This window comes from Amblyomma americanum, chromosome 11, assembly GCF_052857255.1.
Source record: "Amblyomma americanum isolate KBUSLIRL-KWMA chromosome 11, ASM5285725v1, whole genome shotgun sequence".
Classification (NCBI taxonomy): Eukaryota; Metazoa; Arthropoda; class Arachnida; order Ixodida; family Ixodidae; genus Amblyomma; species Amblyomma americanum.
In genome coordinates this window covers 5962132-5975031 of record NC_135507.1, presented here as the reverse complement: position 1 = coordinate 5975031, position 12900 = coordinate 5962132, and the positions used below count along the sequence as shown (strand labels likewise).

Here is a 12900-nt window from a genome sequence, read left to right as displayed (position 1 = left end):
TCAAGAGACGACCCCATTCGGGTGTTCTGCTGAAGAGGCAGACACCCCGAATGCACTTGTCACAATGCAACTCATAGGCGACTATCTCCGGAGTTGTGCGCGATCCTAATGACCCCCTCTTACTTTATCTTCGAGGGCTCCACTCCGACCTTTCAAAGCCTCGCGTCCAGATATCTCCACGTCTGCTCAGAATGAGGACAATATAATGCCGCTATATATAAAGCCATTGCTGCACAGAAAGCTTATTACTGCAAGTGAATTTTATCAGAAATTTTAATTCGGCCGCACTTCCCAGCATTTCTTCCTGCAGTGAACGTTAGCCAGTACGGTTTGAGAAGAGAGCTTATTATTAGGAGTACAAATAGAAGCACAAAAAAATGGCGGGAAAATGCGGTTAGAACCAGTTCTCGGCTTCGGCTAGCGAAGAATGCCCTTCTTCTTCACAATAATTTTGAAGAAAAAAAAGCAATCCAATCTCAACTGCTGCGTCAGCTGTGTGATTGAAGTGGACTTGTTGAGCTCTGATAAGCGTCTCAGGAAACCCAGAACACATAAAAAATGACACAGAAACACCAAAGTTGCAACAGTGGGAATCTAATATGCTATCGCATTCCACTTTAATGATGCGTTAAGAGTACCCCAAGTTGTTTTTTTCTGCTGGGTACCATCTGGGCTAAAGATTTCGGAATGATTTAGGAACGAGCAGCGCTTGTTGCGGGGCTTGTTCATTTCGTCTGTATCTTTAGTTGGCGCATTCATATTTTCGCTAAGTTTGTGAAATGTATGGATTCATTTGCCACACGGCTCTAAACAGACACGGACGCAGGGAGACAAACAGGACGGATAGCACCCGTCCTGTTTTTCTCCCTGCGTCCGTGTCTGTTTAGCGCTATGTGGCAAAGTGAACCGTCACCAACTCGCCCAAGCTTCCACTCTGGCAGTGTGGCTTCATGTTTTCCTTCGCGTTCAGGCTCATGTTCGGCCTTAAATTATTTGCGGTATTCCGGACAATTTTAGCTCTTGTTCGGAGAAAATGAAGGCTAAAAGAATTTTGTGCTTAAAAAAAAAAAATAAGAGAACGCGCGGTTCGCGACGACGGCGAAACCAGCATCTTCCTGTTCTGATAATGGTGGGACCAGATGTCACCGAAATGCTGAAAAAAAGTGTACGTACGTACGCAAGGGGGCATTTTATTCTATTTACCAGGGTACCCACAGCACCAGGCATGAGATACAAAACAATCGCAGGTAGCAAATAATAAACAACAAAAATTGAGCACAATTCGAACCAACAATTAAAATAACCAGACCTGTTCAGTATACGATCAAATAAAGAAACAATAAATAAGAATATCACACATGTGAGGAAAAAGATTCGTCAGATCTTCTGCACACTACCTCCAGGGACAACCTGTTCAGTGATGTTTTTTGGAAACAATGACATTCTTAGTAGATCTGTTTTGAATTGTATTTCTTTTATTGTTAACCAGCAGCCCCTTCTCGCTGATTTGTATTCAGATTGAAACAAATATTAAAACAAAATTTATGCCTTAGCACGTACCTCCCTCACTAAAGTGCGTCCCATTCTAAAACGTTCTTTGATAGTAGCCTCAAATTTCTATACCAGTTATTTAAAACAAAACACACAGCTAAATTTCCGACCATTCCTAATTTCTATACCAGTTATTTAAAACAAAACAGACAGCTAAATTTTCGACCGTTCCTAATTCATCGATATCAGTTTTAGAATTAGGATCCCACACTGTATACGCGTTCTAAAGTAAAGGCCTCATTTGATCAAGAAGCGTCTGTCAGTTCGTAGCAATAAAAATTAACGCAACTAAGTTTAGCAACACAAGATAACATAATTGCCGGTTCATATCATCTTTTGTGCATATGCTCGAACGATTGTAGTGTGATACTTCATGCGAATGAAAAAACTGAGACGTATCCGTATAGCGATATGCAGCGTTTAGCGCGCTAACTAGAGATATTTTTTCTTTTTTTGCTAGTAGAAATTTATTCGAAAGGTGAACAGAGTGCTCGCTTCTGGCACTTAACTGTGCCTAAACTGGTACAATATATGCTTGCAGAATAAACTTCACTGGTAGAATATACTTCACATTCCATTCTTCACACTGGGGCGTTGAGCTGGAGAAGCAAAACTACAGAGCTACTTAAGCATCAAACTTTTAAAGCAGACTACTTACGCGTCGATTTGTAGCCTTAAACGATCCACTTGAACCAGTGATCCGGACCTGGGACGCCTAATGTAGGTTTCTCTCTCTCCCCCTCTCGCCATGGTGCGAATGGTTCTTCCGTCGGGTACAGTTTCATCCAAGAAGTCAAGTAATGCGGCGCAGAAAAAATGCCAGTTGTGATCGCCTTGCGGGTGTGCTTCAGTGTAGCTGGTTGGAATTCGCGCTTCCCGTCTTTGAAGCTCAGATGGTTCCTAATCGTCATTTAGTTGCTGAATGCGAAACGTAGCTGTAGGAACTCTTCGCGTTGTGTCGCGGTTTAAATAATTTGAGGGTGGACAGAGGGTCCCCTATGCAATATACTGATCATTAAAGCTGCGAACTGGGCGAGTTGGTATTGATTCATATTTGAACAGCGCCATAAAACAACGGGACACAACGAAGAAAGAACACCACAAGCGCTGACTCTCAACTAGATTTTTAATTCACGTCAAAGCATCTTATATTGGCCAGACAGGACGTTGCATCAACGCTCGTTTTAGTGAGCACCACAGGTCCCGAGATAATAGGTCTTCTTGTAACCTTGCCCGTCACTGGAGAGAAGGTACTTGCACCCCTATGTTGTCTAACACCGTCATCCTAGGAAAACATAATGACAGCCTAACGCGGGAAATTTTGGAGGCTTTTCACATCCGCTTGGAACCTGATAGCTGCATTAGTGATCCTTCTGTCACACTAAATGATAAAGAGGTGATATCCTTATCCGGCCAAGATGTGTAGTCTCGCGCTCGTGCTGATTGTCACCGTTGTGGGCTTGATTTCCAGCGTTGTGTCGTTTTCTTTTGGTTTTCCCTCTTGTTTGTGTTTGGCGTTCTTAGTATTTAAGATGCTTTGACGTGAATTAAAAATCTAGTTGCGAGTCAGCGCTTGTGGTGTCCTTTCTTCGTTGTGTCCCGTTGTTTTATTGCGCTGTTCAAATATGAATACACTGATCTTCTGACCTTTGCAGGGGCACATTTAAAGGAGGGGAGGGGGGTGCAGGGTGTAGAGCGCGGAGATGGTACTGTGCTAGCTGACTGTGTATACGATGCCAACATGGTAGTACCAAGAGTTCTTGCACAAAAACAGACGCAGGATCAATGAGCCACTGCTTAAACAAGAGTTCAAATCTATTTGAAGAGAATATACCTTGGTACTTCTGGGCCCCTGACAGAATTATACGCCGCAGAAATGCTGCGATTTTTTTTATGCTAACCTGTAGTGGCAATCACGGCATCGAGTAGAATGCTGTGATCTAAAAGCAAACCCTTCCGTGTCTGAAAGATCGTTGTTGCCAGTCTGGTAAGCCCAAGCTTTGGTCCGTTTCAGAGCGGTAGGCTGTCAAGAACGCTTACGATAATGCTGCCAAAATCTCCCAGAAAAAAACAAGCTGAAGTCAGTCGCCACCTTCAAGGGCATAAACGATGTCAAACAGTTTTGCACTCACACTGCAACAAAAGCTTTAGCTGCAGTGTTGTCGAGAAATCGGTTCATGATATGATTCGTATTTTCAAGCCAGATACATCTGGAATTTTAATGACGTGGTGACAGAACACAAATAAATGGACCTCATTTCTGCTTCACGGGCATCAAACTCGATCGTGGCAGCGGAGTTGCTTGCTTGATTTTGGTGAAACACTGACAATTAAATGACAAGACCTGGGAACGAAGGGACGATTAAATCTAAATCCCAGACTTAAACCGAAACATTATACAGTTTGTTCTTCACATGATGGTATTTATTATTCATTCTTGCGTACGCACGATAAGAGGCTGTGGCACGACAGTCAGCTCAACCTCCCATCGACAATGGCACTTTGAAGCCAAGGTTGAAGTAATACTTCATCAAAGTAACACATCTGCCACTGACTACCGACTGCGGAGATCACGACGCAGTAATGACCGCTCCGGCAATCCCAGCGTATGTTGACCTCTTCAACACCTGTCCAGCAGCAGAGCAGCTTCTTCACCTGGTCTCTTCTCTCTCGCACCATATGCAGGAAGGCGGGATTATGAACCTGGTTATGCAGTGACAGCAGACAAAGAAAATGGGAGTTATTAGTGGTACATTTGTGTGGCAGTCGGTCAGAGCAAAATAAACTGTGAGAGAAATGCTTACATGGCAGCAGCAGCAAGTAGCATTGTTTTTATGCTCATTGCTTCATCTGCTCTCTTCTTGCTCACTGATTCACTAAAGTACAAGAATCTCATATCACGAACGCCTAAGTTAACATAAGGTTTATCTGACTGCGCCCCTATATAGTCTCAGGATTCACCCTCAGCGGTGGCGACATAGCAGTATTATATGGTTACGAGGCGGTGACGACAAGCAGATGATGACGAAGGCATAAGTTCGCAATTTATTCGGCGAACTTGTTCCCACAGACAGAAAATAACTCGATCGGTGGCGGCGATAGGATTACGTGCACTGCACGGTCGTCAGGCTACCAATGCTCCACGTTCTTGGGCGCGCACATTTTATCGCTGACAAAGAAAGTTTGGAAATTTTCCAGTGTCCCGCTCCTAAATAGACCCTTACATGCACTTCAGATTCAGCAAAAATCAGGTCGACCGCTTCACACCTGCTAAAAATGAAACAGCACGCTGCTTACCCAGATACAGATGGGGTCAGATTCCTGCGCCTCATCCTGAAAGCTGTCATGGAGGTCGGGGTCACAAGGAAGGTTGAAACAGCAGACATCCCTCGTGATGACCAGCCTAGAGTACCAGTGCACAGCGGCCAGCGTCACCATGTGCCCCTGAGTGAAGCCGCAGCCGGCACAGAGTGGTAGTCCGGTCGGTGCAGTGGACAGATAGCGGAGGAACCCACACACGTACTCGCCAACTGTCGACGCCCCCGAGGCACCTCCGCAAGGCAGGTTGAAGCTGCTCTGCACTGCGCACGCCACTGCTGAAGACTGCCCGCCAGACACAAAGTGCTGGAAAACCTGTGAGAAGCATGCTGAGCAAATCTTGAGGGACCGGGTGATACCATCTTGCAACAAGTTTTCCTTTTCTGCCCAGGCAATCAGCATGTTTAATGCAGCATCATACGGTGAGTCAACGGACCCCGCAAGGTCATTTATCTTAGCAGTTAACAAGTTTTGTGATGACGGCGCCTGCGTTAACCCTCCGCTGTCTCGCTCTCTCGAAAGAAGCACCAGGCTGTCCGCAATGCACCATGGAAGCCCCAAGAAGTGTTCCTCCTGGTCTTGGTTTGCGCAGGTCACCATGTACCAGGCCGACGCCATTTCGAACAGCGGTTTCTCTACTTTCTGGCTGCCATCCCTCAAGCAAGCTGCCTCAACGTCCTCGAAGAAACGCTTTCGCATAACTTCGACGAGCTCTTTATACTGCTTCCCCACGAGGGCTTCCACGTTGGTCCTGTCCTGTTTGCTTTTGTTGTAGCGTGATACGCTGTTAATGACGCCAGTCACCACTTCGGCCTCACTCTCGATGCCATGCTGGTCCATTATCTTCAGCATCATCCACTCGTAAGTGGACATGGCATCCTCTGCAGCACTTCTATGTTTTTGCCAGCCAGGGTATTCAAACAGTGCGCAGTGGAAATCAGTCGAGGTAAACGTAAGAGAACAGCTGCCCACGAGTGCATCAATCAGGCGGTAGAGTTCTCCCAGCACTTTGGGAGACCTGTAAGTCTTCTTGCTTCCTCGCTTGTTCATGAAATCGGGATACTCCTTGGGCCTTTCCCCTTTCGTGAGGGAAGCAGAGATGCCTGTCTTTGCAAAGTCAAGGCAGACGGATATCTTTTCGGCAAGCCCGAGGCAAATGTTGGAAAAGATACCATCCGGACATTGATCTGCCCATACTAAGTGAGCACTGGACATGGTGCCCACGCTGTCATTCAAGATGTATTCGCACAGGAACTGAATGATGTCGTCATCCTGCAAAACGGCAAGGCACAAAGAATAGGTGAATTAAACTGAAGGGGGGTACACATGTGCGTTTCTAAAAAGCAATGTGAGAGTGGACGAGATAATTTTGAAGCAGGGCTTTTAGCAGGCGGAAAGTCAATTTGCAGCAGCTTCATTATGATTAACAGCACAACACTGACTTAGAACAAAATGTGAGTTTTCGCTCACCCAAAATAAAGATATGCCTCTTGATTAGAGGCCGTAAGGCCAGAATGCAGTGCTAAATTGAACTTCTTGGTGCACGGTCGAAACACAACCGTGCCAAACACAGAGCAACGGCTGGGACACGGGACAGGAGATGGAGTTGGTAGCAAGCATTGTGTCACGGATGTCGCGCCTGTAGTCTTGCTCATAGCACTCTTTGCATTTGACCTCAGTATTTCGCACAGCAACAGCAAACTCATAAGCATCGATGCGCAACACGCTATAAGACGATGCGTCAGATTTATGGAGAAGAAGCTGAAATGTGACAGCAGGAACATGATGCTTTAAGAGGTCGAGACAGTGCTTCCTGTGTTTGAGTATGAGGTGCAGAGGAGACCTTGGACTGGAAATACATGGAGCAAGTGGCCACGAACGAAATGGAGCGGAACAAGTGTGAGGCGGTGCGCACTAGCAAATCGTGGTCGATCACCAGGCGCATGAAGCTTGAGGAAAGGCGCGATGCGTCTGCCTCTGACAGCAAAGCTGGCGACTCACTCCACGGTGAATTTGCCTTCATTTGTTAGCTCAGCGTCGTGATAGATGCGAACAACTGCTGCGTATGGCTTCTGCAGATGATTCTGCAGCTGACTTAGTTTGTTCATGGCGAAAAAAATAAAAGCCAATGAGGGAAGAACGCACAGAGACCAGCACACGATAAAACCAGCCTCGTGTTGTGCGTGCGTCTCTGTGGGTTGTTCCCTCGTTGGCTGTTACAGTCTTTTCGTTATGGTGGCTGTCGTGCATTATTTCATCCACACTAAAAAAAACTGCTAAAAGACTCCCAGTTTTTCACGATACGAAGCAACGAAAACTGCATCACAAGGACCAGGGCGCTCAAGTAATTCAAGTATTAATCTGAAAAAATTGCAGGGACACTTAAGCTCCGCCTTAATAATATGACGCCATAGCTTTAATGGGTTATGCGTGGAATTGGCCATTGGCCAATTTGCCGCAATTTCGCCTCTATTGAAATGTAACCGCCTTGGCTGGGATCGAACACGCGTCTTTCGGGTCAGCAGCCGAGCCCCCTAACAGCTTAGCTACTGGCTTGATTTGACTCAAAGATCAGATATTCTATCATAATTCCTTTTTTTTCTGAAAATATACTTTCTGTTTTGAAGCAACACCTGTCAGGCTGGATCATCTTTGAATGCAGTTCCTGAAAACTACAGACTAGCTGAAGTGAGTCGGTATATGACAGTGCTTTGGGATGGGCAGAATACCCAACAAGAATACATAAAAAATAATGAATAACCATTAAACAGGAGGTTAATAAATCGCATGAATGAGCGGCAGTCCCAACTGCTTATACATAATAACTGTTTCCTCAGCTTTAAACGCAAAATTTTCACATCATTTCTAAATCATTATATATGCAAGGGTAGAATTGGTAGCGCAAAAAAACACAGGGACACCACAAAGCGCTACTGTGTCCCACAAAGTGTCCCTGTGTTTTTTTGCGCTACCAATTCTACCCTTGAAAATGTACCAACAAGCCCAAGTTTCTACCCTTCTGCATTATATATGATTCCAAATACCAGTGTGGGCGTTACCGAAAACAAAAGTAACTAAATACGTTACTCGTTACGCTAAAAAAAGGAACGCGTTACCGCCCTACGTTACCTACGAAAAAGGTAACGCGTTATCGTTACCGTTGCCGAGAAAAGTACCGCGCGTTACTTTGCCGTTACTTCATGGCCATTAATTTTATTTAGTCTTTGCCTTAAAGGGACTATGCAATAAATTAATTGAGATTACGTAAAGCAGACGAGAGATAGGCATTTCATCACTCGTCACCCCAATGCAAGAATTTTTGAGCTAGCATCAATAACAACGAAGGTATAGATGATTAAAAATTACGCTCCTCCTCTCCCCCCTCAACTCGTACGCGCGGGGCACCAGACAAAAATAAAGAAAACGGCCCTGGGACTGGGCCCCGCCCATGAATACGTCATCCACTGACGTTCCTTTTGCAACTTCTGGTTGTCGCTCCTAGCTCCCCAGCAGCAGCGTCGGCGGCGTGGCGGCATCTCTCCGGTCTCTCTTCGCCTTCCTGGATTGCGGCGCGCGTCGGGTTTCTTTGTCATCTGTTGTAGTTAGCAGTAATGGACCCGGACCTCGAGGCGCGACTGCTCGCTCTTACGGCCGCGATGGGCATCGAGCCCTATGCGTGCGCACGAAGAGCCGTGCGAGTGGCTCCGGAACTCCCGACAGAAGGAGGCGGCAGAGGAAAACTGAAACCATGTACGCGAAGATATGCCCTCGCTCGAGCTTGCCCGAAAGGGTCGCGCGGCGGCACGAGCAGACGATTTTCACGGCTGCCGGAAGTGTGGCCGTGACGTCATGACTGCCGTGGCAGCCCGCGAATGACAGCGTGTGGTGGCCTGCTGACGTCAAGGGTATAGTGACGTCTATTTTCACGATTTTTGTTTCAAAATTGGTCACTACGAGCACACCAATCGGCCCGCGAAATTTAAAAAACACGGTTCTTAAGAATTCATAATAAATTGCCGGCTCAGTTCCTAAGACTCATACTTGGTGTGAATGCTTCTTAGCATCATTTCTAAGCACTGAAAACATTTACAAGCAACCTTTTATTCGTTGCATAGTCCCTTTAAGAACTTACAACAATTTTATAAAGCTCACATTTCACATAAAACTTCTAGCCAAAAGAAGATTTTACGAGAAATCCTGATTTAACGAGAATACTTTGCACAAATGTGCGAGAGCTTAGCAATGTTATAGTGGCCTAAGGTTGCCTATAGAGTTGCATGTGATGGCTTCAAATTCTGTGGCACATGGTGAAGCCATTTTCTGAATGTGACATTAAACACAGAATGACATTTCATCATCAATTCTAACTTCACAAAGAAAACATCTCTGAACTCTCAACAAATTTAAGGTATAATTCTGAAAAATGGGATGTTCCAAAATGCTCCGCATGCTATGATCCATAACAGCGCGACAGACGGGACACACACAACACTCTTCGGAGAGTTGTGTGCGTGAGTGGTTCGGGAAGGGGAGGTAGGTGAAGGCAAGCGTGTGAATGCGTGTTCGTGCACGCGTTTCGTGCTTTATGGCTATTCTGTCGTTTTTTTTTTTTGTTGGGTGCGTTGCCAAGGGCAGGTGTTTTCTGGCATGCATGCGAGCCGCGACAAGGGTCATCGAGAGCACCTGCACATTTTGTTTATTTACATCACTTTAGGTGCTCTGCGCTTTTTTTTCTTAAAAAGGTGGCGGAGTGGGTCACAATTGGAACAAAAAGTAACTTGTAACGTTACACCTCACGTTACCAAAAAATGTTAACGTAAGTACGTTACCCGTTACAGTTCTGAAATAGTAACGAGTACGCTACTAAGTTACCGAAAAAAAGTAACGCGTTACCGGCAACGCCGTTACTTGTAACGCGTTACCGCCAACACTGCCAAATACTAAGAGAATTTCATTTCCTTCAATACAAATACTCGCAAAGTACACAGTCCATGCCAGTCTGGAGGCAGTAACTGATGTGAGATACGACACCTCACGACGCGTTTTAATTAATAAATTGTCTGTACGTACCAGATTTTCAGACAAAGGTGCTTGAGCTGAAGTGCAGCGGAACACCATGGCCTCCCTGTTCCGTCCCGGGAAGAAGAGCTCTTTCTGCCAAACCACGACGTATTCATCTCCATCAAGGTCCGAACCTGTATGCGATCACAAAGCGAAATCATCATGGCAAAACTGCCTGGCAATGTTGTGCTGACATGGCAAGCAACTTTAAACACAAAGAGCAAGCAATTAAGCCGTTGGGATGTACTGAAAGTAAATAGTAGTGGGACCTCTGGTACAATAGTCATACATGCCTTTCATTCATATGATCCGATTAAACCATTCAAAGTCCTCGAAATGCACGCCGCATTTCTTTAGAACAAGGAGTTGGTCCTTGAGGAGGCGGAGTCGAGAAAGTTTCCATTGCGCACGGGGGCCTCTAGGCGCAGCGCGGATTGATGCCGTCATGTGGATGATATACAGAGCGGGGCGCTATCGCGTTTCCCTTTTAAAGCGGAGCTCAAGCTCTCCCAAGCTATTGCAAGACAAGAGATGCAGCGCTTCTCTCATACATACCCGCCATCTCGTTGGGGTGTGGCCGGGGGCCCTTGGCGGGGAACACAATGCAGTCCCTGATGTGGTGCAGGGCGGGAACGTCAACTGCCTCGAACTTGCGCACGTCCCCGGGGTGAAGGCAGGGACATTTTGTCACCAACACAGTGCCTGCAGTGAGTGGCATCGACGCGTGTAGGCGCTTCGATGCGCGAAGCATCACTATTGGTACAGTTACCTGACTTGTTGCATATGGTTCGGCGATATTGTTACTTCTTATCTCGCAGTTATTTTTTGTGTATTATAAGCTTTAATCGTGTTTGCTGCACAGCTCGGACTCTGAGCTCCAGCTCCCGCTCGTCGAACTGGCTCAAGAGGCCACCGGGACCCCAGACCTCCCGGCCAGTATCTAAAGCGGCACGCCCTACCCCACGGAAGTGGGGGGGGGGGGGGGGGGGGAGTTGTCTTTCTTTGGTGGAAAATAAAAGTTTTCACTACTGCAAATATTCAACGTGAACTGAATTGCTTACTTCTCACGTTGTATGTTTTTTGTTCATGGCTATTTGGTGTATTGTCTATGAGGGTTAACGTCCCAAGGCGATTCAGGTATGAGGGAAGCCATAGTGAAGGGCTCCGGAAATTTCGACCACCTGGGGCTCTTCAACGTGCACTGACATCGCACAGCACGCGGGCCTTTAGAATTTCGCCTCCATCGAAATTCGACCAGCTCGGCCGGGATCGGTCAGCAGCCGAGCGCCATAATCACCGAGCCACCCCGGCGGCTCACAGCTATTTCATCTTTCTCCAGCGTCTACTGTTTTTACTGCGGATTTGCTACTAGAACTTATGTTAGAACTACGATTTTATTTGTGCTCACTAAGGGGCGGACTTAAGGTTACTCTTGGAGGGGACGACTGCGATGGGAAGGGGACCCGGCGGGGTTCAATGAACCATGTATTTCTTGGACTCTTTCCGTGCATAAAAAAAATCGAGTACAGCATTCTCTTCCTATCTAAAATTTCTTGCTGAGCCACCTCCCCCACCCCTCCACAAGCCTGCCGCTGGGCTTACCCCTCATGTCATGCCTTAGAGGCAGTAAAAATAAATAATTTCACCTGTAATACGATGTAATAGAAAAAAAAAAGCATTTGAAGCATAGCGAGCAGCCTTCTGATGCATAGTAACCTATAGTTGTGATTATTTCAACTTTTGAGCCACTGGAGATAAGCGAAGTGTTTTAAGTTTAAATAAAGAATGTATTCGTATGTCTTAAAAATTGCGGCAGACATGATTACAAAACGTAAAACTGAGCAGAGGACGATACACAGGAGAGAAGCGAAAAAGGACGAGCTCGTCCTGTTTGCTTCTCTCCTGTGTCTTGTCCCCTGCTCAGTTTTATGTCTTGTAATCCTGTCATACCAACTATCCCCTTATCGTTCACTCGTGGCAGACATAACTGATACCAGCCCTTCTATGTTTTTGCTTTTTTAATAAGTGAACAAAATATCACACGAAGTCTGAAACTATATCGGTCTGGAACCAGCAAAGCGGTGCATGCCGCTGATACGAAAAACGTAAAGGCCATGAAATCAGCAAGTCGAGGACAAATATTTTAATGAATGTTTGTCGTTCAAGGACCTTTACATTTTTGTACATGTGCAACGGCCAGGGAAAAATCTCAATGACGCTGTCCTTCGTTCCAGTGTACTGCGCAGCAGCAGCTGCCACCGGTCATGCATATATTGCGAGTAATTGCACCGAAATTCTAGTCCAACAGCGAGCCATCGATAGGCCCTTGAAATTTTGAGCTAGGACGGGGGCCCCTTGCGTCACATGACTCTCGGTGCATGGGCGTTGCCACGAAATCCAACGCGAGTTAGCAATGTTCGCGCCAAAATGTCTTTTCTAGTCTGAAAAAGACACTGCAGGTGACAAAATCTAGAATGACTTCCGGCGCCGGTGGTTGTTTGGTCAGCGGTGCGCGACAGTTCGAAAAAATTTCGGGGGGAGGGGGGGGGGGGCTGAATCCCCATAAGCCCCCCTGGCTACGCCCCTGCTTCCACGCATAGAATTTCATACAGTTACCTGGAGGGAAAACGTGCAGTGATGGCTCACTGCAATAATGCCAGCATGTGCGAATTTCAGACATGGCTTGGTTAGTAATTGGCCGAAATCATCAGCTCTGATGCAAAAATACGGCTTTTTCTTGAGGCGAAGCTCAAAAGCATGGTCTCTTTAATTTCGATACGTGTCTAATGCTTGAATACAGATAGCGGAAGAAACGGGACGCTAGCTGTTTCTTGCACTAGCTGCTTTCATGGATAACCAATAGGCCCAAATTAAGGCCTTAACGTGCCGGATGCTAAATGTTTACTTGCATGAAATATATTAAACAAGTGTAAGGCGTGCGTTTTGAAGGAATTAGTGAGGAGGTGAAAG

The 12900-nt window shown here is 46.2% G+C and overlaps 1 protein-coding gene across 1 annotated transcript in view; it reads right to left on the bottom strand.

Moving 5' to 3' along the window:
- Nucleotides 1-3737: 3737 nt before the first annotated feature.
- The window catches only part of LOC144109517 (uncharacterized), a 30864-nt gene continuing 21701 nt past the window's right edge, over nt 3738-12900 (bottom strand). The window contains exons 7-10 of the mRNA XM_077642340.1: nt 10486-10632; nt 9940-10064; nt 4849-6141; nt 3738-4254 (exon numbers count right to left, since the gene is read on the bottom strand). Of these exons, the coding sequence (XP_077498466.1) occupies nt 4024-4254; nt 4849-6141; nt 9940-10064; nt 10486-10632 (1796 nt within the window). The 3' untranslated portion in view covers nt 3738-4023. The remainder of the gene's footprint in view (nt 4255-4848; nt 6142-9939; nt 10065-10485; nt 10633-12900) is intronic.